The 24,994-nt window shown below is 41.9% G+C and overlaps 2 protein-coding genes across 2 annotated transcripts in view; one reads left to right on the top strand and one right to left on the bottom strand.

Moving 5' to 3' along the window:
• Positions 1-1,205: 1,205 nt before the first annotated feature.
• Positions 1,206-24,994, bottom strand: part of LOC121820000 (disintegrin and metalloproteinase domain-containing protein 21-like) — a 56,815-nt gene continuing 33,026 nt past the window's right edge. The window contains exon 7 of the mRNA XM_060418230.1: positions 1,206-3,718. Within this exon, the coding sequence (XP_060274213.1) occupies positions 1,434-3,587 (2,154 nt within the window). The 5' untranslated portion in view covers positions 3,588-3,718 and the 3' untranslated portion in view covers positions 1,206-1,433. The remainder of the gene's footprint in view (positions 3,719-24,994) is intronic.
• LOC121820002 (uncharacterized) lies at positions 14,922-23,014 on the top strand. The gene is given in 3 exon segments (XM_042252703.2): positions 14,922-18,138; positions 18,140-18,479; positions 18,482-23,014. Coding segments are annotated over 3 exon segments (3,573 nt in total). The 5' UTR covers positions 14,922-17,265; the 3' UTR covers positions 20,842-23,014.

Here is a 24,994-nt window from a genome sequence, read left to right as displayed (position 1 = left end):
TTAGAATTTGGGGAATGGCAATGGATGTACAGATGTGCAGAGGTATGACACAGCTAAGTATTTTTAAAACAGAAAATAGCTGGAGGATACAAAATGTGCAAAGGATAGTGGAAAATCATATCACAAAGTTTAATTCAGTTGACAAAAAGAGGCATTTAGAAGTTGTCTGCACCATATACAGAGAGTATCTGATATAGAAATGTGTTTTCAAGAGACAAGACTTCTAGCTATACTGAGAATAGACTGAGGAGATCATAAACTGGGGACTAAAAGATAGCGAAGGACAAGTACAAAAAGAGCATTATAAATACACATTTTAAATATTCAAAGTTCAATTGTGAAGAAGAGCTACAGTAGTTTTTAAAACAGGACCAAATTATTTTTTTTCATTTCCTAATTAATTTTATGCAAGTAATAGTCCATTTAAACATTTATTGTTTATCTGGCACTGTTCTAGCTATTGGGACACAACAGTGAGCAGAAAACAGTTAAAACAACTCTGCCCTCATGAAGATTGTATTCCGGTATTCAAAGAAAATCCTCAAAGAGGATATGCAAACTGCCAAATTAAGGCAAAGTGTTAGAGCAGATAAGCTTGGCTAGAAAGCAGAAGGAACAGTGTCAGGAATTTTTGTTAAAAACAATGTTTATACTTTAATAAGAAACCATTCCTTTCTCTCTTTAGTTTACCTAATAACCCCTAGAGGTTGGATGGGAAAGCATTATTGTTACCCTTCTTTTCAGGTTTTGGATCACAGTGTTAGAAAATTAAGTAATTTTGCAACTTTATTATTTCACTTTTTGTAACAGTAGACACTGTCACTACAGGGAAAACCTGTCCTGCACATGTACATCTTCTGGCACTGATGAGATGTCCCATTGCAGCACTCTGGAAGATCACTCTTACTGACCTTATATCTACAAAGTTTCACTGATGGCATGAATTGCATTGCAGTCTTTTCTTGTTCTGTGCATTTCAATGGGAAAACATTTCCATGATTCTAAATCTCAGTCCCAATCAAAATCACAACTGCTGATAAATGGAATCCACTAGGCTGACAACAGCAAATACATCCCTGTGTAACTCTGAGAAGTTACTTTGGGAAGAAATGAAAAGAGGCGAGACTCATCCCTGGGTCCCCAGATGTCTATCTCCTGCCTTTCCTGAGTCATATCTGTGCTCAAGAAACACAAAGAGAACTCACTTGCAGGGAAATGAATTTTATTTGCCTCTTAAAACCATGAACAGTAGATAGGAAAACATTAGGAATTACCTTTGCTTGATGGCAATATCTTTGATACTGACAGAAGACAAGGTGTCCACATTTTTCTGCAAACTGTCAGAAATGTGTTCCCGAACAGGCATGTTGGAATCTTTCTCCTGCCAATAGACTAAAACTTAATGTATAGGCTATTGGGTTACAGTCATATTCTTAACTGGGAGAGTGAGTCTTAGTCTTCTTGGGTCTAAAACATTTTTGAAGATGCATAAATACAGCAATTAAAGGTAAAAGCAAAACAAACAAACCAAGAGGGACAACTATTGGCAAGAAAACTCTTCTGGCAGATGCTGGGCCACTGTCAACGCTACCTCCAGTGCCTCTGTGTAGGCAGTAGGGCGGGGACCACCCAGAGCTGCAGTGGCAGTGATGTCTGCTGTTGCATATCCCCTTCATGTTACAGGTCTCAGGCAAGCAGAGCTGTGACAGAAGAGAGAGGCTGACACACTTCTTGTGTATGCAGATCTTTCCTGGACCACACATGGTGCCATCTTTCACTTCACCAACATCAGGTGTACTCATCTCTAAGTGATAGTCTACACTCCAGCAGGTGACACCATTGATGTGAGTGTATTGCAAATCTGAGTGATCTCCCAGGTGGGGGATGTTCCCCACATTCTCACAATGAACTCTCCCACAAAAGCTGTCTGAAATAGGGCATTTTAGGTATGCTGTGCCATTTACACCACAGTGGCCAAAACGGTTTCCCTGGGAGTTGATTTCTTTATAGCACCTTGGAGATGCACTCTTTGCGCCTTCACCAAAAATCTCCCTGCACTGTCCATCATGGCTGTTGCAGCTCTTCTGATAGCAAAAGGCACTGTCACTACAGGGAATCCCGTCCTGCACATGGACATCTTCTGGGCACTGATGAGATGTCCCATTGCACCATTCTGGAAGGTCACATTCATTGATCTGAGGTCTACAGAGCTCCCCTGATGGCATGAACTTGCAGTCTTTGCAACAAAGCCCAAAAGCACAAGCAGCCCCAGGTCTTAGAGTGCAGTTCAACAGACAACAGGGATCTTGTTCACACTGCTTTATTGATCCACAGTCACACTGCTCTTCTCCTTCAATCACACCATTCCCACAGTGCTTCAGCATGAAGACTGCCCCTGGAATTGGCAGATTGTGCAGACATGATCCCTGATTTAAAGTGGTCTTTGTAAATTCTGCATAGCTACAATTCGTGAATCTCTCTGCTGGCAACCTGATAGCATTCATGATGCAAGCACTTTGTCCACACACACAGAATTCTTCATCATGCTGCATACCCAGAGTATGACCTAACTCATGAGCTACAGTGAGAGCAAAAACAGACCAGGGGTCTCCTTTGAAATTATTAACTCCACAGTCGAGAGGAGGGTGACATATTCCTGCCACATAGGCTATACCGAGGACACTTATAAGTGAATTTTCAATGAAAATATGTGCAACATCACACTGTAGCTGGGAAAGACTGATTTGTTTCCACTGAGAGAAGTCCTCCAGAACCTGTTCTATGCTTATCAGTGGGAAAACATTTCCATGATTCCAAATCTCAATCCCCATCAAAATCACATAGGTACCCAACTGCTGATAAATGGAATCCACTATGTTGACAACAACAAAAACATTCTCCTGCACCTTTGAGAAATTACTTTGAGAATAAATGAAGAAATTGTGATCTACCACCACAACCAGCTCCAGAAACCACAAATGGGCCCACCGGTTATAAGCAGAATTTTGTTTCAGAGTTAATTTCTCAGCCTCTTCGAATTCCAGCTGCTGGTGTGCTGCTTTATTTAAGCCACATCTCATAGGTGACAACTGTGTCTCTTTAGTGTTTATCGTATATACCAGGTGTTCAAATGTAGTAGAGTGCCTGATGGGCTTGATTTCATAGGTAAAGTCATTTATCCGCAGCATTCCTTGAAAGCCCCCGGCACAAGTACTGAGGGCAACAAGGGACTCGGGGACCCCCTCCACATAACCATGATAATAGCAGTCATTAGGAACAAAAGGCTGATCCTGCTGAAGGGCGTGCTGGTCCGTGTAGGTGAACACTGGGAGGGGTTTGGAAATCAAGATCTTCTTAGCTCTTATGCAGACAACATGTCTCTGACCCCCAAACTGCAGGCTGTAGGAGAGCCAACCTGGAGCAGTTGGACCTCTGCCCCCGTTGGTAACCTTCAAGGGAATCACCACATCTGGGGAGTTGAGGCTTTGAGAGCGCCTTTCCTGGGAGAGACCAGAAGAGAACAGAGACACCTCAAGCCAGAGCAGTCCAACAACCTGCCTGGACACTCTCGCCTCACCAGTCACCATGATGGAGCAGCCATTATGGAGCCATCTGTCCAGAGAAGAACTTATCAGGCACTGCTGACCTGGCTCCTCCCTCTGAGCTGAACTTTAAGGATCTGCGTCCTGTGAGAGTGTGACCATCAGAGCGGGCAGTGCTGAAAAGTGAAAATAAAAAGAAGGGTGGGGGATGGTGGTGGGATTGGGTAAGGAAAATAGGAGAAAGAATTTGAATGTATCAAGAGTGATTAATGCAGCAAAAAGCTTTGGATATGCTTTCAGTAACTGGGGATGTAAAGTTAGAGGGGACAAAGATAAAACAATACTGGCCCTATCGATAGTGGATAGTTGTTGGAACTGGATGCTAGGCACTTGGGTCTTCATTATACAATTATCTCAAACACATATAGGTGGTATAAAAATCTCCTCAATATAATGTTAAAGCAAAACTAAAGAAACTTCAGAGTACAGTGACATTGTATCTCAATTTGTCCAAAACTGTGTTGGTTTGTGCCTGTTGCCCTTGCATAACTCTTGTTACTTTCTCCTGTCAAAACTGGAGAGGTCAGAGACCATCACAATCCTTATATGTCAATTTGCATCCATCTTATGATTTACTTTAGACTATTTATCTCAAGTTATTTGCTTGTCTCCTTGTGATATTCTCCTTCACTCATTGAGTCAGTGCAAGGTTTATGATTTTAACTCATTTTAATATCCCCTATATTATAATATCCCCTATATACTAGGACCTAGTATAGTCCTCCATACAGTGAAAAATGGAAACAGTGGGTGGTGAAGTACTTGGGTTATAGATGAATGCCACTTAAAATGCATTAATATACATATTCATAATTTTTATAAGAGAAAAAATCATAAATACTGACATCTTCTAAAGGAATGAGGAAAACAAGGTTGTTCTTCCTGGTTACCTGTAGCAGAATATGAAATACAAGAGGAAATAACTTCAGAAGGGATAATAAGAATTCATGAAATTTAAAAGTCTGAGAAGAGGAATTCTGTCTTCTAGGGGCAAAGGCATCAGAGTGCCTGGTATTTTAGGACTGCAGGGGGAAATTCCCAATGTCTGCTAAAATGTATTTACCAACAGTTTTTGAAAGTGAAGAATTTCTGTATTACCTGGCATACAATCTGCCTGGCAACATTCATTAATTTCTTTAATTTATGTCTGGAGCATACAAAATATAGGACATTGTGCTAGATACTAGGGAAATAAAAATTAAAATACAGTGCATTAAGCAGATGATCAATTTAGTGCAGAAATATGTGGCAGGAGCAAGAATAACTTCAGAAGGCTCTATAACATTGTATTCAATATTTTATATATTATGTGCCCTTTTCTATGACTGAGGAGAGTGTCCATAGACATCATCATAGTCTCAGTTAAGTGACAAAAAAGAGGCTAAGAATCACTGAACCTGTGGAAAAAAGACAGATAATCAGATTATTATAATAGGATCTGAATCACATTAACCTGAGTAATAAAGTTAATGATTCAGGGACCCTCACTGTATAGACCTCCATAAACCCCTAGGAGGTGCTTAGTAATGTCATCCATGTAAGAGTGTTCAAAATTAGTTACTACACAAGAAAATTTGAAGTGCCCTGAAATAAAATGGTTCATATATTAAAGACTTGATAAATGTCTCCTGAAATTCAATAACTTAGGTAATTTTTATTGTTTTACCAGTAACAAGTTGTAAAGCTGAATTTTTCTAAATATCTATAATAAAAAATAAATTTTGGTTGAATATACTAGGGACATGCAATTACTTTCTGTTCTCTCCAGAGAAAATATAACAAAATAATACTCATGAGGGAGGCAGCTAAAGAGGAAGTAATTATAAAACTGTAGGGAAACATAGAAGTGTGTTAGGAAGTTAACAGAAGCAGAAGATATTAAGAAGAGGTAGCAAGAATACACAGAAGAACTGTACAAAAAAAGACCTTCACGACCCAGATAATCATGATGATGTGATCACTAATCTAGAACCAGACATCTTGGAATGTGAAGTCAAGTGGGCCTTAGAAAACATCACTACGAACAAAGCTAGTGGAGGTGATGGAATTCCAATTGAGCTGTTTCAAATCCTGAAAGATGATGCTGTGAAAGTGCTGCACTCAATATGCCAGCAAATTTGGAAAACTCAGCAGTGGCCACAGGACTGGAAAAGGTCAGTTTTCATTCCAATTCCAAAGAAAGGCAATGCAAAAGAATGCTCAAACTACCACACAATTGCACTCATCTCACATGCTAGTAAAGTAATGCTCAAAATTCTCCAAGCCAGGTTTCAGCAATACGTGAACCATGAACTCCCTGATGTTCAAGCTGGTTTTAGAAAAGGCAGAGGAACCAGAGATCAAATTGCCAACATCCGCTAGATCATGGAAAAAGCAAGAGAGTTCCAGAAAAACATCTATTTCTGCTTTATTGACTATGCTAAAGCCTTTGACTGTGTGGATCACAAGAAACTGGAAAATTCTGAAAGAGATGGGAATACAGACCACCTGACCTGCCTCTTGAGAAATCTGTATGCAGGTCAGGAAGCAAGAGTTAGAACTGGACATGGAACAACAGACTGGTTCCAAATAGGAAAAGGAGTCCGTCAAGGCTGTATATTGTCACCCTGCTTATTTAACTTCTATGCAGAGTACATCATGAGAAACGCTGGACTGGAAGAAACACAAGCTGGAATCAAGATTGCTGGGAGAAATATCAATAACCTCAGATATGCAGATGAAACCACCCTTATGGCAGAGAGTGAAGAGGAGCTAAAAAGCCTCTTGATGAAGAGGAAAGCGAAAAAGTTGGCCTAAAGCTCAACATTCAGAAAACGAAGATCATGGCATCCGATCCCATCACTTCATGGCAAATAGATGGGGAAACAGTGTCAGACTTTATTTTTTTGGGCTCCAGAATCACTGCGGATTGTGACTGCAGCCATGAAATTAAAAGACGCTTACTCCTTGGAAGAAAAGTTATGACCAACCTAGATAGCATATTCAAAAGCAGAGACATTACTTTGCCGACTAAGGTCCATCTAGTCAAGGCTATGGTTTTTCCTGTGGTCATGTATGGATGTGAGAGTTGAACTGTGAAGAAAGCTAAGCGCTGAAGAATTGATGCTTTTGAACTGTGGTGTTGGAGAAGACTCTTGAGAGTCCCTTGGACTGCAAGGAGATCCAACCAGTCCATTCTGAAGGAGATCAGCCCTGGTATTTCTTTGGAAGGAATGATGCTAAAGCTGAAACTCCAGTACTTTGGCCAACTCATGTGAAGAGTTGACTCATTGGAAAAGACTTTGATGCTGGGATGGCTTGGGGGCAGGAGCAGAAGGGGACGGCCGAGGATGAGATGGCTGGATGGCATCACGGACTCGATGGATGTGAGTCTGAGTGAATTCTGGGAGATGGTGATGAACAGGGAGGCCTGGTGTGCTGTGATTCATGGGGTCGCAAAGAGTCGGACACGACTGAGCGACTGAACTGAACTGAGGGAAACATAGAAGTGTGTTAGGAAATTAATGCAATTATTGGGTTTTTGAATATTTTTGTGATGTTTACGGTTATTTTCAAACTTTTGAAAGTTATTGTTTGTTGTGATTTCTTCCCATGCTAAATAAATGTTCATTTTAATCCTTATTGTAATTTTCTATTCTTTTTCTTAAAGTGGCCTCTCCTCTTGTAGATGCTTCAGGCTCAAAAATCTGATTTCATCCATGACTGTGATAAATGTACTGCCAAGGTAAGTTCAATTTCTTATGAAGAGCAACTAAGCCAAGCTAATCTAAGAAGCCTTTCATAGCTGGTATGAAAATGAAGATGCCTGACTCAGTACCAGTCATCTCCTGGATTCTAAATCCATTCCTAGTCAATACTTCTTTTACTTTAATTCAAATTCCTCTATATCATCCCTACATACAACTTCCCCTATTACTTCTGCAGTTTTCATTTGTTGAAAAAGACAGGCAGACAGACAGACAGAGACAACCAAAATCAACCCCCTCCCCCTTCACAAAGCTCCCTACATATACTTACCTGCTTAAACTTCCTCAAGCTTACTGCTTGCCCTAAAACTCACTCTAGAGAAACCCATATCATAGAAGTCATATGTCTTTGTGGTCCATAAGCTGGGTTCCTGTTGCTCACAGCTCACCAAGTCAAATCCAAACCATTTATCCAACTGCTTCCAACTACAGTAAGTTTTAACCTTTCTTTCTCACTCTGCCATCAACTAACCCCTATCATTCTTGCACAAACTTCAAAGACTTTGACACCTGACTGATGGAATTATTCGCCATCAAAAACCTACCTTCATCATAACTAATGGTAGCAAGCATATAGACAACCCATCTGAAAACCAGGAGGATTTTTCAATGTGTTTTTTTGTTTTTGTATTTGTTATTTAAGTCAAGCTTTTTATTTATTTTTTTTAATATTCCGTTTGGTTTATTTAATGTCAGTACATTTCTAAGTTATGCAAATTGTACATTTTAACACCGACTTGATTTTTTTTAACTCAGTGTATTTTTTTTATTTTAATTTTTACTTTATTTTACTTTACAATACTGTATTGGTTTTGCCATACATTGACACGAATCTGCCATGGGTGTACATGAGTTCCCAATCCTGAACCCCCCTCCCACCTCCCACCCCATATCATCTGTCTGGATCATCCCCGTGCACCAGCCCCAAGCATTGTGTATCCTGTATCGAACATAGACTGGCGATTCGTTTCTTACATGATAGTATACATGTTTCAGTGCCATTCTCCCAAATCATCCCACCCTCTTCCTTTCCCTCAGAGTCCAAAAGTCCGTTCTATACCTCTATGTCTCTTTTGCTGTCTCTCATACAGGGTTATCATTACCATCTTTCTAAATTCCATATATATGTGTTAGTATACTGTATTGGTGTTTTTCTTTCTGGCTTACTTCACTCTGTATAATTGGCTCCAGTTTCATCCATCTCATTAGAACTGATTCAAATGTATTCTTTTTAATGGCTGAGTAATACTCCATTGTGTATATGTACCACAGCTTTCTTATCCATTCATCTGCTGATGGACATCTAGGTTGTTTCATGTCCTGGCTATTATAAACAGTGCCGCAATGAACTGGATTAAAGATCTAAACATAAGACCAGAAACTATAAAACTCCTAGAGGAGGACATAGGCAAAACACTCTCCGACATAAATCACAGCAGGATCCTCTATGATCCACCTCCCAGAATACTGGAAATAAAAGCAAAAATAAACAAATGGGATCTAATTAAAATTAAGTCAGGCTTTTTAAATTGAAGTAGAGTTGATTTACAACATTGTGTTAGTTTCAGGCATACAGCAAAATGATTTAGATAGATAGATAGATATTTAAGATTATTTTCTTATTTTCCATTGTAGTTTACAAGTGGATATTGAATATAGTTCCCTATACTATACACTAGATCATTGTTGCTTATCTATTTTATGTATAGTAGTTTGTATCTATTAATCCCATATTCCTGATTTATCCTTCTCCACTTTCATTCCCCTTTGGTAACCATAAGTTTGTTTACTATCTCTGTGAGTCTGTTTACATTTTGTACATAGATTTGTTTATTCTGTTTTTTAGATTCCACTTTCAAGTAATACCATACAGTATTTATCTGTCTGCTTTACTTCACTAAATATAATATTCTCTAGGTTTATCCGTGTTGCTACAAATGGCAATATTTCATTCTTTTTATGCTTGAGTGGTGTTCCATTGTGTGCGGGTGTACACACACGCACACACACATGCATATATATATATATATATATATATATATATGACATCCTCTTAAGCCAGCCATCTGTTGATGGGTCCTCAGGTTGCTTCCATGTCTTATCTATGGTAAATACTGCTGCTATGAACATTGGGGTGCATGTATCTTTTTGAATTGGTGTTTCTGGATACATACTTAGGAGTGGGATTGCAGGATAACATGGTAGTTCTATTTTTAGTTTCTTTTTTTTTTTTTTTTAAAGAAACACCATACTGTTTTCCATAGTGGCTGAACCACTTTACATTCCCACCAACAGTATAGGAGTGTTCCCTTTTCTTCACAGCCTCTCCAGCATTTTTTTATCTGTAGGCTTTTTGATAATAACCATTCTGACTGGTGTGAAGTGATACTTCATTGTGGTTTTCATTTGTATTTCTCTATACTTTGCAAGGCTGTATGTTGTCACCCTGCTTATTTAACTTAGATGCAGAGTACATCATGCAAAATGCCAGGCTGGATGAATCACAAGCTGGAATCAACATTGCCAGGAGAAACAACCTCAGATATGCAGATGATACCACTCTAATGGCAGAAAGCAAAGAGGAACTAAAGAACCTGTTGATGAGGTCCATCTAGTCAAAGCTATGGTTTTTCCAGTAGTCATGTATGGATGTGAGAGTTGGACTATAAAGAAAACTGAGCACCAAAGAACTGATACTTTTGAACTGTGGTGTTGGAGGAGACTCTTGAGAGTCCCTTGGACTGCAAGATCCAACCAGTCCATCCTAAAAGAAATCAGTCCTGAATATTCATTGGAAGGACTGATGTTGAAGCTGAAAATCCAATATTTTGGCCACCTGATGTGAAAAACTGACTCAATGGAGAAGACTCTGATGCTGGGAAAGATTGATGGCAGGAGGAGAAGGGGATGACAGAGGATGAGATGGTTGGATGGCATCACTGACTCAACGGACATGAGTTTGAGTAAACTCTGGAAGTTGCTGATTGACAGGGAGACCTGGCATGCTGCAGTCCATGGAGTCTCAAACAGTTGGACATGACTAAGTGACTGAGCTGAGCTGACTAGGTTGGTCTTAGCTTTTCTTCCAAGGAGCAAGCATCTTTTAATTTCATGACTGCAGTCACCGTCCCCAGTGATCTTGGAGCCCCCCAAAATAAAGTCTGTCACTGTTTCCATTGTTTCCCATCTGTTTACCATCAAGTGATGGGACTAGATACCATGATCTTAGGTTTTTGAATGTTGAGTTTGAAGTCAGCTTTTTCACTCTTCTCTTTCACTTGCATCAAGAGGCTCTTTAGTTCCAAGGGTGGTGTCATCTGCATATCTGAGGTTATTGATATTTCTCCCAGCAATCTTGATTCCAGCTTGTACTTCATCCAGCCTGGCATTTTGCATGATGTACTCTGCATGTAAGTAAAATAAGCAAGGTGGCAATATACAGCCTTGACATATTCTTTTCCGTTTGGAACCAGTCTGTTGTTCTATATCCGGTTCTAACTGTTGCTTCTTGACCTGCATACAGGTTTTTCAGGAGGCAGGTCAGGCGGTCTGGTACTCCCATCTCTTTCAGAATTTTCCACAGTTTCTTGTGATCCACACAGGCAAAGGCTTTGGCATAGTCACTAAAGCAGAAATAGATGTTTTTCTGGAACTCTCTTGCTTTTTCGATGATCCAGTGGATGTTTGCAATTTGATCTCTGGTTCCTCTGCCTTTTCTAAATCCAGCTTGAACATCTGGAAGTTCACGGTTCATGTACTGTTGAAGCCTGGCTTGGAGAATTTTGAGCATTACTTTACTAGCGTGTGGAATGAGTGCAATTGTGAGGTAGTTTGAGCATTCTTTGGCATTGCCTTTCTTTGGGATTGGAATGAAAATTGACCTTTTCCAGTCCTGTGGCCACTGCTGAGTTTTCTACATTTGCTGGCATATTGAGTGCAGCACTTTCACAGCATCATCTTTTAGGATTTGAAATAGATCAGCTGGAATTCCATCATCTCCACTAGCTTTGTTGGTAGTGATGCTTCAAACGATGTCATAGATTGCTTTTGTTTTGTTTTCTTTCTGTGTGCTGTTCTGATTGGGTGATTTCCATTATTCTATCTTCCAGATCACTTATGTGTTTTTATCACTTAATCTGCTATTTATTTATTTTAGACATTGAATTATCTGTTTTGTTAAATTTTAAGAGTTTGAGCAAATATCAGTTTGAATCAAAGGTCATTGGATTAATATTTTTTATTTTTATATAATTTTAAAAGGTTACTTTTCATTTAATGTTATTGTAAAATATTGGCTATATTTCCTGGGTTGTACAAGGCATCTTTGAACCTGTCTTACACTGAATAGTTTGTACTTCACACAGCCTTGTTCCTATAAATCCCTCCTTCCCATCCAACACTCATAACCACCCATTTGTTCTCTATATCTGTGAGTCTGTTTATTTTATAGTAACTAGTTTGGTGTTTTCTTAGATTCCACTTACAAGTGATATCATGCAATATATATCTTTCTCTTTCTGATTGACTTCACATAGCGTAAAGCACTCAAAGTCCATGCATGTTGCTGCAAGTGGCAAAATTTCATTCTTTTTTATACTTGAGTGATATTACATTATATGTATATAGCACATCTTCTTTATCCATTCATCTGTCAGTGGACACTTCTGTTGTTTCCATGTGCTGCTATTAACAATAGAGTGCATGTATCTTTTCGAATTAATGGTTGTGGTTTTTTAAGGTATACACCCAGGAGTACATTGCTGGGTCATATGGAAGTTCTATTTTTTAGTTTTTGAGAAACCTTCATACTGTTTTCACAGTAGTTGCACCAATTTACATTCCTACCAACAGTGTATGAAGGTTCCCTTTTATCCACATGCTCACCAACATTAGTTATTTGTCTTCTGTTGATGATAGCTGGTCAAACTAGTGTGATGTCACTGTGGTTTTGATTTGCATTTCTCTAATCATTATCAATGTTGAGCATCTTTTCATGTGCCTGTGGCCATCTGCCTTTCCTCTTTGGAAATATGTCTGTTTAGTGCTCTGCCCATTTTTAAATTGTTTATTTCTTTGATGTTGAGTTGTATGAGTTGTTTATATACTTTGGAAATTAATCCCTTATATCATTTGCAAATGTTGTCACCTATTCAGTATTTTTTCTTTTTGGTTTTGCTTGATTTAATTTTTATTTTATAATAGGGTATAGTTGATATACAAGGCTGTGTTAGTTACAGATGTATAGCAAAGTGATTCATTTATATATATATATATATATATATACACACACACATATCCATTCTTTTTCAGATTCTTTTCCCATATAGGTTATTACAGAAGATTTAGTAGAGTTTCCTGTACTATACAATAGGTCCTTTTAGTTGTCTATTTTATATAGTAAGTGAAAGTGAAGGTTACTCAGTTGTGTCTGACTCTCTGGGACTCCATGGACTATACAGTCCATGGAATTCTCCAGGCCAGAATACTGGAGTGGGTATCCTTTCTCTTTTCCAGGGGATCTTCTCAACCCAGGGATTGAACCCAGGTCTCCCACACTGCAGGTGGATTCTTTACCAGCTGAGCCACAAGGGAAGCCCAAGAATCCACAAGAATTCTCCAGTGGATCTTCCTGACCCAGGAATCAAATTGGGGTCTCCTTCATTGCAGATGGATTCTTTACCAACTGAGCTATGAGGGAAACCCTTATATATAATAGCATATATATATATTAATCCCAAACTCTTAATTTACAGCCCTGCCATGTTTTCTCTTTGATAACTATTAGTTTGTTTTCAAAGTCTGTGAGTCTATTTCTGTTTTGTAAATGAGTTCATTTTAACTACTTTTTAGATTCCACATACAAGTGATATTATACGATTTTTGTCTTTCTCTATCTGACTTACTTCACTTAGTATGATAATCTCTAGGTCCATCTATGTTGCTGCAAATGGCATTGCTTCATTCTTTTTTATGGCCGAGTAATATCCCGGCCATATATATATATATACATCTTCTTTACCCACTTCTCTCTTGATGAACATTTAGGCTACTTCCATGTCTTGGCTATTGTAAATAGTGCTGCAATGAACATTGAAGTGCATGTGTCTTTTCAAATTAGGGTTTTTTCCCAAAATATATGCCCAGGAATGGGCTTGCTGGATCATACCATAGCTCTATTTTAAGTTTTTTAATGAACTCTGTACTGTTCTCCATAGTGTCTGTACCAATGTACATTTCTACCAACAGTGTAGGAGGATTCCCTTTTCTCTACACTGTCTCCAGCATTTACGGTTTGTAGATTTTTTTGATGATGACCATTGTGACCAGTGTGAAATTACACCTCATTGTAGTTTTGAGTTTTATTTCTCTAATAATTATTGATGTTTAGCATTTTTTCAGGGCTTCACTTGTGGCTCAGGTGGTAAAGAATCCTCTTTCAGCGTGGGAGACTGGGTTTGATCCGTGGGTTGGGAAGATTTGCCAGAGAAGGGAAAGACCACCCACTCCAGTATTCTGGCCTGGAGAATTCCATACATGGGGTCACAAAGAGTCAGACATGACGGAGGGACTTTCACTTTTAGCATCGTTTCATATGCTTTTTAGCCATTTGTATGTCTTCTTTAGAGAAGTATTTGTTTAGATCTTCCATTCATTTTTTATTGTTACTTTTTTTTATATTGAGCTGCCCTGAAGAAAAGTTATGACCAATCTAGATAACATATTCAAAAGCAGAGACATTACTTTGCCGACTAAGGTCCGTCTAGTCAAGGCTATGGTTTTTCCTGTGGTCATGTATGGATGTGAGAGTTGGACTGTGAAGAAGGCTGAGTGCCGAAGAATTGATGCTTTTGAACTGTGGTGTTGGAGAAGACTCTTGAGAGTCCCTTGGACTGCAAGGAGATCCAACCAGTCCATTCTGAAGGAGATCAGCCCTGGGATTTCTTTGGAAGGACTGATGTAGAAGCTGAAACTCCAGTACTTTGGCCAACTCATGCGAAAAGTTGACTCACTGGAAAAGACTTTGATGCTGGGAGGGGTTGGGGGCAGGAGGAGTAGGGGACGACAGAGGATGAGATGGCTGGATGGCATCACTGATTCGATGGACGTGAATCTGAGTGAACTCCAGGAGTTGGTGATGGACAGGGAGGCCTGGCGTGCTGCAATTCATGGGGTCGTGAAGAGTCGGACACTACTGAGCGACTGAACTGAACTGAACTGAGGCTGAACAAACAACCTATGTCTTATTCTGCTCATCTTGAGAGCAGGGCATAGGAAAACTCTTCAAAGTATCTTTGTCATAATCCTTGTCCTCATTATTTCTAGGACCTTATAGACCCAAACTCCTAAAAGAACATTGTTAGGCAGGGTGGTTGGCTCAATGAGGTGCATAACAGCGCTGGGGACCTGAGTCATGTTTCCTGTTTTCTTGAAGAACATTCCTTAACCAAATAAGGAAAGATTTCTATATGCGATAGCATAAGGAAGGTGTTGCATGGGCTCATTCTGCCTGTCCAATCAGGTATCGCCAAGTACCCTGTAACTGAGACAAAGAGCTGACTGTATATAAACCGCCATACTGCTTTGTTCGGGGCTCTCATCTGATTCCTCTGCGTCGGATGAGGCTTGAGCCCTAGCGCACTAGAAATAAAAATTCCCTTCTTGCCTTTGCATTACCACGGTGGACTTGTTCACTCCCTCGGTTGGTTTGGAGATACAGGCTTGGTGCATAACATTTGGGGGCTAATCTGGGATCTCCAGCCTACCGGGGAGGACAACTCTCCTGGTAGAAGGGAATAATCTCGTTAGGAGTTGAGAGCTCTGAGCACCGGTGCTAGCAGTGCAGAGGCCTAGATTAAGTCCAGGGCCCAGTATCGTACTGGGGAGGCATCTAGGTGTAAGGTGAAGAGGCAAGCCCAGTGTAAGGCTGGGTCCCTGGTAGCGAACCGGGAGGGCAGCTGGCACTGAGGATGTCCTGACGGTAAGACACTTGCAAATAGAGAAGGGGTCTCTAGTGCTATAAAGGAGACTGAAAGTAATATTGAGAGTTGGAATCTGTTTGTTGTGTCATTTTTGTGACTCTGTGTGCCTGCACTGTCTGTGTGAGTCATTGTCCGTGTCATTGTCCATGTTCTCTGTACCCATGGGGCAATCTACTTCTATTCTGCTGTCTCTGATGACTGACCATTTTTCTGATTTTAAGTCTAGAGCTCAGACTCTTTCGTTACTGGTAAAGAAGAGCAAACTGGTGACTTTCTGTTCCGCCGAGTGGCCCACCTTTGACGTCGGATGGCCACAAGAGGGAACCTTCAATCCCCAAATTATCCAGGCAGTTAAAGAGAGGGTGCTTACCCCTAGTCCTGCCGGGCACCCAGACCAGACTCCCTACATTCTGGTCTGGCAGGATCTAGTGAGAAACCTGCTGGAATGGCTTAAACCCTTTGTTCTCGCTCCTTCTAAACCTCCTAAACCTCCCCGTCCCTCTTCCCCGACTCCAACCTCGCTAAACCCACAGGTGCTAGTCATGAAAGCTTCTGAAGAAAAAGAAGAAAAACAGGACAAAAAGCGACCTAAGCCAGTGTTCCAGGAATCTTCTCTGTATCCTAACCTGATTGACCTGGAAACTGAGTTGTTCCCACCCCCGTACACGGATCCACATCCGCCCTTGCTTCCACAGGTTCCACAAGTTTCATCGGGAGAAGCCCGGAGGAGGGCCGAGCCCTCGGCTCCTCCTAGAGAAGGGGGCCCTGCCCAGGGAACTTGGGGAAGAGCAAGGGAAATGGCCAGTGCAGCGGAAGAAGAAGGCCCGGAAATACCCTCCTCCACTGTTCATGCGTTTCCGGTCTGGGCGGGGCCAGCCAGAGAGGGTGGGGAATGGACATATCAGTATTGGCCCTTTGCCACTAGTGATTTGTACAATTGGAAGACTCAAACTCCCTCTTTCTCTGAGAAACCGCAGGGTCTTATTGATCTTTTAGAATCTATCCTCTTTACTCACAATCCCACTTGGGATGATTGTCAGCAACTGTTACAGGTACTTTTTACTATAGAAGAGTGCGAACGGATCCTGTCAGAAGCCCGGAAAAATGTGCCAGGGGTGGATGGGAGGCCCACAATACAGACTCACCTCATTGAAGAGGGGTTCCCCTTGGTGCAACCCAACTGGGACTTTGAACACGCTGAAGGTAGGGAGCGTCTCCGAGTGTACCGTCAGACTCTCATGGCTGGCCTTAGAGCGGCCGCCAGAAAGCCATCTAATTTGGCCAAGGTAAATTCAGTGAGGCAAGAGCCAAATGAGAGCCCGGCAGCCTTCCTTGAAAGGATAATGGAAGCTTTTAGACAGTATACTCCTACGGACCCACAGGCAGATGAGTCTCGAGCAGCAGTTATGCTAGCATTTGTGAATCAGGCAGCCCCCAATATTAGGAGAAAGTTACAAAAGATAGAGAGGTTGGGTGAACAGTCCCTGCAAGATCTAGTGAGGGCAGCAGATAGAGTTTTCAATCATAGAGAGACCCCAGAGGAGAGAGAGGATCGCATTAGAAGGGAAGAAAGAGAATTTAGAGCTGAAGAAAACCGTAAGAACCAACAAGAGCTGGCTCAGATATTTTTCACCAGAATTGAAAACAAAAATAGGTTCCAAAAAGGGAAAAAGCTAGACTCAAAGACTGAGGAAAAACCTGCAAGGCGCAAGCTTGGAAAAAACCAATGTGCGTTTTGTAAGGAGATTGGACATTGGAAAGATAAATGCCCCAAGAAAAACCTAAAAGAGGGGCCCCAAAATCCCAAGAACGATACTCCCTCTCCTGACAGTCATATCCTCTACGTGGGTGAGGATAGTGACTAGGGGGGGTCAGGGTTCGACGCCCCTTCCCGAGTCCTGGGTAACTATAAATGTGGAGGGGAAACTGGTTGGCTTCATGGTGGATACAGGAGCTCAATACTCAGTCTTAAACCAAAGAGATGGACCCATGTCTAAGAAAAGTAGCTGGGTGCAGGGAACAACCGGGACTAAGCGATATGGATGGACTACAAAACGGCATGTGAACTTGGGGACCCACCAAGTGACCCATTCCTTTCTGGTGATACCTGAGTGTCCAGCACCCTTGCTGGGAAGAGATCTACTGTCTAAAGTAAATGCCCAAATTCATTTCGACCACGGGCAAGTGTCAGTTTTAGATGGAACCGGGCATCCTCTTCAGGTCTTGTCTCTGGCATTAAAGGATGAATACAGACTGTACTTGCCAGAGGCCCCAGCGACAATAAGTCCCGAAGTACAGCCATGGGTTCGGAGATACCCTCAGGCCTGGGTTGAAACAGCAGGAATGGGACTGGCCAAACAGAGGCCCCCTATTATTGTGGAACTGAAAGCCAGTGCCACACCGGTGAGAGTGCAGCAGTATCCCATGAGTCAAGAAGCTCGGCAAGGAATTACTCCTCACATACAACGCCTCATAGACGCTGGGGTCTTGAGAAAGTGCCGGTCCCCATGGAACACTCCCCTGCTTCCCATAAAGAAGCCTGGGGGAACTGATTTTAGACCGGTTCAAGACCTGCGAGAAGTCAACAAACGGGTGAGTGACATTCATCCTATGGTTCCTAACCCTTATACATTGCTAAGCAGCTTGCCACCAAGCTACGTTTGGTACACTGTTTTAGATTTAAAAGATGCCTTTTTCAGTCTGCCTCTTGCCCTTGCAAGCCAAGAGATCTTCGCCTTCGAATGGCAGGAAGACAGTGGTCAGACTCCTGTGCAGCTGACGTGGACTCGCTTACCACAGGGTTTCAAAAACGGGTTTCAAAAACTCACCCACGTTGTTTAATGAGGCCTTGGATGAAGACCTCCGTGAGTATCGGGTTGAACACCCTACCATTGTTTTATTACAATATGTTGATGACCTTATGCTGGCAGCGACTACGGAAAAAGAGTGCCAAGAGGCAACAGGTGACCTTCTCCAAACCTTGGGGACTTTAGGTTACAGGGCCAGTGCCAAAAAGGCCCAGATTGCTAAGCAAGAGGTTACATACCTCGGTTATAAGATAAAACAGGGCCAGAGGTGGCTAACACAGGCTATGAAAGAAACCATCCTCCAGATCCCTGAGCCGGCCAACCCTAGACAAGTGAGAGAATTTCTGTGGGATATTGCCGATTATGGATCTTGGGGTTTGCAGAAAAGGCCAGGCCCCTGTATGAAGGGACCAAAGAAAACAAAAACTGGAAATGGACTGAGTCAATGAAAACGGCCTTTCAGGAGCTCAGGCGTGCCTTGCTGGAAGCTCCTGCCCTTGCCCTTCCTGACCCATCTAAGCCTTTCCAATTATTTACAGATGAAAGGCGAGGGATAGGAAAAGGGGTAGTAACACAGAAGTGGGGACCTTGGAAGCGTCCCATAGCATAGCTTTCCAAGAAATTGGACCCAATGGCAGCCGGATGGCCACCTTGCCTCCGAATCATCACGGCCACCGCGCTCCTAGTCCATGATGCTGATAAACTGACTTATGGACAGAGACTCTTGGTCTACACTCTTCATGCTATAGAGAGAGTTCTGAAACAACCCCCGGGTAAATGGATTTCCAATGCCCGCCTGACACACTACCAGGCCCTGCTACTTGACACCTCACGGATTCATTTTCAAACGCTCTGCACTCTAAATCCAGCTACTCTTTAGCCCAATCCGGAGGGGGATAGCCCCCTCCACGATTGCAATGAGATACTGGCCGGGGTAATGGCAATATGGAAGGACTTAACAGATACGCCACTGGATAACAGTGAGCTAATATGGTTTACAGACGGAAGCAGCTATGTAAAAGATGGACAGAGACGGGCGGGGGCCGCAGTGGTAGATGATTCTGGACGGACGATATGGGCGGAGACTCTTTCCCCAGACACCTCAGCACAAAGAGCAGAGTTAATTGCCCTGATTCAGGCATTAGAGAGAGCCAAAGGAAAAAGAATAACTATTTTCACTGACAGTCGCTATGCTTTTGGCACGGTACACATCCAGGGCCCGATATATCGGGAATGGGGGTTTTTGACAGCTGAAGGAAAAGAGATTAAAAACTTGCCAGAAATCCGTCGACTTCTGGAGGCTGTGCAGTTGCCTCGGGCTGTGTCAATAGTACATGTACCTGGACATCAAAAAGGGGACAGCCCCACGGCACGAGGAAATCGTGGCGCAGATCTGGCGGCTCGAAAAGCGGCTGATGAAGATTTCATCGCTCCGGTGTTGGCGATCGGACTTCCACCCCCAGGTATGGGAACTTTGCCCCCAACCCCTAAGTATTCATCCACAGACCTTGCCTGGATCCAGGAACGTCCCTACCTCCAACAAGGAGAGGATGGATGGTACCGAGACTCTGATGGTTACTTGATACTCCCTGCTCAGTTGGGACGGCAACTGTGTGAGCATCTACACTCGTCTACTCATCTGGGAGAGAAAAAGACTCTGATGCTTTTTCAAACTGCGCGCCTGCGATTTCCCCGGCACCAAACAACTGTGAAGAACATAGTACATGCTTGTAAGGCATGTCAACAGATGAGGCCAGGAAAGAGGCAACACGCAGGACTGAGGTATTGGGGAAAAGGGCCAGGGCAGCACTGGGAAATAGATTTCACCGAGGTAAGGCCAGGCAAGTATGGTTACCGGTACTTGTTAGTGTTGGTAGATACCTTCTCAGGGTGGGTAGAAGCTTTTCCTACTAAGGGAGAAACTGCAATGGTAGTGGCTAAAAAGATTTTAGAAGAAATAGTTCCCAGGTTTGGCCTGCTAGTGACTACTGGCTCTGATAATGGACCTGCTTTTGTGAGCCAAATAGTTCAGAACCTTGCCCGGGCTCTAGGGACCAAATGGAAATTACATTGTGAATACAGCCCACAGAGCTCAGGGCAAGTTGAAAGAATGAATCGGACCCTAAAAGAAACTTTAACTAAATTGGCTATAGAGACTGGTGGGGACTGGGTGACTCTCCTTCCCTTCGCCCTCTTTCGCGCACGTAATACTCCTTATCAGCTTAATCTGACCCCATTTGAAATTCTGTATGGGCGACCTCCCCCTGTATGTCCAATATTTGAAGGAAAGAAACTTCCACCTCCTACTTTGGGGTAATTCCAGGAGGCTTTGATGGCTTTGGGCAAAGTGCATTCTCGCGTCTGGAAACTGCTCCGGGAAATACATGAGGGTCAAAACAAGGGGACTATCCCCTCACATAACATCGGCCCCGGAGATTGGGTGTGGGTCAAAAGGCACCACATCAAGGCACTAGAACCTAAATGGAAGGGTTCTTATGTTGTTCTTCTTACCACCCCAACTGCCCTAAAGGTCGACAGTATCAGGTCTTGGGTGCATTGCAACCACGTACGCCCAGCTACTTCAGCAGAGCAGGAAGATGCTAAAAAAGAATGGGAAGCGTCTCTGCACCCGTCCAACCCCCTGAGGCTGAAGCTCCGGCGTCATCGACAGGACCAAGGCAACTCGTCTGGACCATCTTATGGATGACCATGTTACTCTGCTCCGAAGCTGCCAGCGTGAACCCGCACCAACCCGTCAAAATCTCCTGGAAACTGCAAAATGGACTAACACGTGAGATGGTTAACATTAACTCCACCACTGCAATACATCCACCAAATACTTGGTGGCCAGACTTATACTTTGACCTTAAGCCGGTGGTAAATGTACCTTGGAAAGGGGGCTACCTCCGGAATCATGCATTCTGGGCATGCCCAGGTGCACCCAGGCACAACTGGAAGATCTGTGGGGGGATACAGGACTCTTATTGTAAATCTTAGGACTGTGTAACTTCTAATGATGGGTCGGAGACTCCAGGGTATAGACGGTGGGATGTAGGAAATTGGGACTTGCTTAACTTCTCATTTGTAGGACCCGTACCTCCATACTCTGATTGGGAAAAGGATCATAACTTTGCCCAGGTAAAAATAAGGTTTAACATTGACAAAGGAAAAAAAAAAAGAGAGAGAAGACCTGGGTCAATGGGATATCATGGGGACTTCAGACCAGAAATGACCTGACTACTTATAACGGGATCATTGTTGTGAGACAAGTTTTAGAACCGGTACAAATGTATAGTATCAGTCCAAACCCCGTTGAACAGGTCCATGCAACTCTCTACCCGACAACCTCCCTCCCTACATCCCAGGGACCAACAAAAGACCCAGAGGCGAGCCCCCTTGCTAAACTTGGACAAACAGATCCACTATGGAAATTAGCAAAGGCAGCTTATGCTACCTTAAATCAAACCCATCCTGAGGCAACTAAATCCTGTTGGTTATGTTACAACTTAATTCCCCCTTATTATGAGGCAGTAGGCCTCAACGCCTCTTACGACCTGGCCAACGGCACCGATCCTCCCCAGTGTCGATGGGGAGAATGAAAAGTAGGCCTTACAATGAGAGAAGTGTGGGGAAAGGGACTATGTATGGGCAAAGTGCCGCCAGACAGATCCTCAGTGTGTGCCCTTACTGTTGAACTCATGAGTCTGCCTGTAGCCAGGTGGTCAGTTCCACAGATGGGAGGATGGTGGGTGTGCTCTCACACTGGGTTGACTCCCTGTGTACACAGCTCCATTTTTGATCCTAAAAAAGAATTTTGTGTTATGGTGGCTGTGATACCAAAGATACTGTATCAACCAGAAGAAGCTGTATATGATTATTGGGCCCACAAATTGACTCTTAATCAACAAGAAAGAGCTTATAAAGTTAAGAGAGAGCCCATTACTGCCATAACCATAGCAACTATATTCGGTCTGGGAATAGCCGGGCGGGAACTGGAATAACAGCTTTGTCCATGCAAAGTTAAGGATTTAACTCTTTAAGAGCAGCCATAGATGAAGACTCGTATAGATCAGTATATGATCACTCGTATAGAACGGTCTATTAGTCATTTAGAGTCATTTTTAACTTCCCTGTCTGAAGTAGTTTTGCAAAATAGAAGAGGGCTAGATCTGCTATTTCTGTAACAGGGGGGACTTTGTGCCGCCCTAGGAGAAGAATGTTGTTTTTATGCAGACCATACTGGAATAGTTAGGGAATCCATGGCCAAAGTGAGAGAGGGGCTAGCCCAGCGTAAACGAGAGCGTGAGGCTCAACAGGGATGGTTTGAGTCCTGGTTTTAACAATCCCCCTGGCTGACTACTTTAATCTCTACCCTGCTAGGACCCCTGATAATCCTTCTAATAATGCTTACGTTTGGTCCTTGTATTATCAATAGACTTGTAGCCTTTGTAAAAGAGTGCATTAATACAGTACAGCTGTTCGTGCTTCAGCAGCAATATCAAACAGTATCTCAGGACCCAGACGAGGATTCCTCTGCATGATCTAAGAACAGGGGGGAATGTTAGGCAGGGTGGTCGGCTCAATGAGGTGCATAACAGTGCCGGGGACCTGAGTCATGTTTCCTGTTTTCTTGAAGAACATTCCTTAACCAAATAAGGAAAGATTTCTATATGCGATAGCATAAGGAAGGCGTTGCATGGGCTCATTCTGCCTGTCCAATCAGGTATCGCCAAGTACCCTGTAACTGAGACAAAGAGCTGACTGTGTATAAACCGCCATACTGCTTTGTTCGGGGCTCTCGTCTGATTCCGCTGCGTCGGATGAGGCTTGAGCCCTAGCGCGCTAGAAATAAAAATTCCCTTCTTGCCTTTGCATTACCACGATGGACTTGTTCACTCTCTCGGTTGGTTTGGAGAGATGGGCTCGGTGCATAACAAACGTCATTCTAAATGTTAATACTGTGAAGTGGTGCCATTAAAAATCCATATTCTCTATAATTACTGGAAACTTGGAGTAGACAATAGCCCTCCTCCATATATTTTTATCATCTCTTAATTTTTCCCCACAGCTATTTCAAATTTCTGAAAACCTTTACCTACCCATCATTTCTCTTACTCTATTATGCTTGAATACACTCTGTCACTGATTCATTAGAGTCATGAAGTCAATTAAATGGTTCTTGACATGAAGTTTTTATCTTTTAGAAAATTGAGTTAAAGTATCAGAGGACGTGCCTAGAAGTTCCTTAGCAATTCATACGCGAATGATGCACACATTTTGTGGGTATTTTTATATGTGTGGCCACTGGTTCATAATACAAAATGAATTTCTTACTCCAGAACAGAGTGAAAAAAAATATTCATACTGATGCCAAATTCAAAGACAAAATGATTTTTAGGATTTTCATTGTTACACACCTATATGAATGCATGCCCATTTCTTTTACTTCTCTACCCTACTCCATATTCCAGTCATATTGGAAGAGTGATCCTGCCTGAGATTCAGGTATTAGCCCTTATCTTCTATTCCAGATCATATCTCCTATCTACTAAAGCACCGAGTCTATAAATTTTTCCTACTCTCAACTTTACTTTTTCCTATTTTCCTGTTCTTTACTAGCAACTTGGGTAATCAACTTATCCTGCTTTGCCCAGTACTATCTTGTTTAGAAACTGAAAGTCCCACATCACAGCAACCCCCTCAGTCTTAGGCAAACCCTAGCTGCAACATAGCCCGACCTTCTCATGCTAAAGTCTCTTGCATCTTTTAAAAGGAAAAACACCCAAAGTTAAGAATCTTTACATTATTCAGCATACTATTCTGATTACAAAATTATGCTTAGAGGCAAACTTGATAAATGACTTACCAACAGAAGTAACAGTAGCTTCCATGCTTTTTTTCTTCAAGATAATTTGTACCAGACTTATCAGTGAACCAAGATAGGTAGTTGAGACCTCACATAACAAAGGGAACCATAAGCTTTGCCGCTCTTGTCTCTCAGGTGACAAAATTCTAGACTTAGCTGCTTAGCAACAAGGATCTTTCACTTCTCCAGAAACAACTGGCTCTCAAGAATGTCTTGCTCTGGCCCCACCATTTCTATACAAATTTATGTCTGACTTCACTATAATTGAAATTAGATAGCCTCTTCACCTCCAATTTGTGTAGATTCATTTCTGCTTCATCGTTTTACCCATGCTATTGTATTGGCCAGATTGTTTAATCACTTTTCACTGTTGGGTTAAATTATACTAACATTGTAGGTCAAGATATTACATATTTTCTAAATAATATAGACAACATTGATATTCTATAATTCTCCTTATAATTACCATAGTCAACATATTTTAAAATTATATAATTTATAACTTTGCTATTTTGTTTTGTATACAAGTTTTAAAAGTTGCATCTCCTATTAAACTGTAATATTTTGATTAAAAAACACATTCAAAATGATTTGATAATTTAGAGCATAAAATTTGGCAAAATAGATCATCTCTAAAATGATTTCAACTCTATAAATATTGCATAGAAAAAACTGAGTCAATAAAATACTAAATCTGGGTAGATCCTATTTTAAGAGGATTATTGGATAAATGAGTCTTGCCACCTCCTAATTTAACTGGATTCAGAGCTCTATGAAATAATTATCAATTAGAAGCATTTTTAGTGACAGTCCCCTTCTGTTTACTCTCAGGAAAAGTTCTTTCTAGCCGTGCTGATTTCCTCAGAAATCTGTTTGAGATGTTTCTTTTCATAAAACTGTTTCATTCAACCACACAGAACTGGAGATATCCCTTTCTTAGGAAGGGAAGATTACAAAAAAGAGTTTGTCTACAGCTAAACTCAGTGGATTAAGT

Source organism: Ovis aries, chromosome 7 (assembly GCF_016772045.2).
Source record: "Ovis aries strain OAR_USU_Benz2616 breed Rambouillet chromosome 7, ARS-UI_Ramb_v3.0, whole genome shotgun sequence".
NCBI lineage: Eukaryota > Metazoa > Chordata > Mammalia > Artiodactyla > Bovidae > Ovis > Ovis aries.
This window is presented reverse-complemented; position numbering and strand designations above follow the sequence as displayed.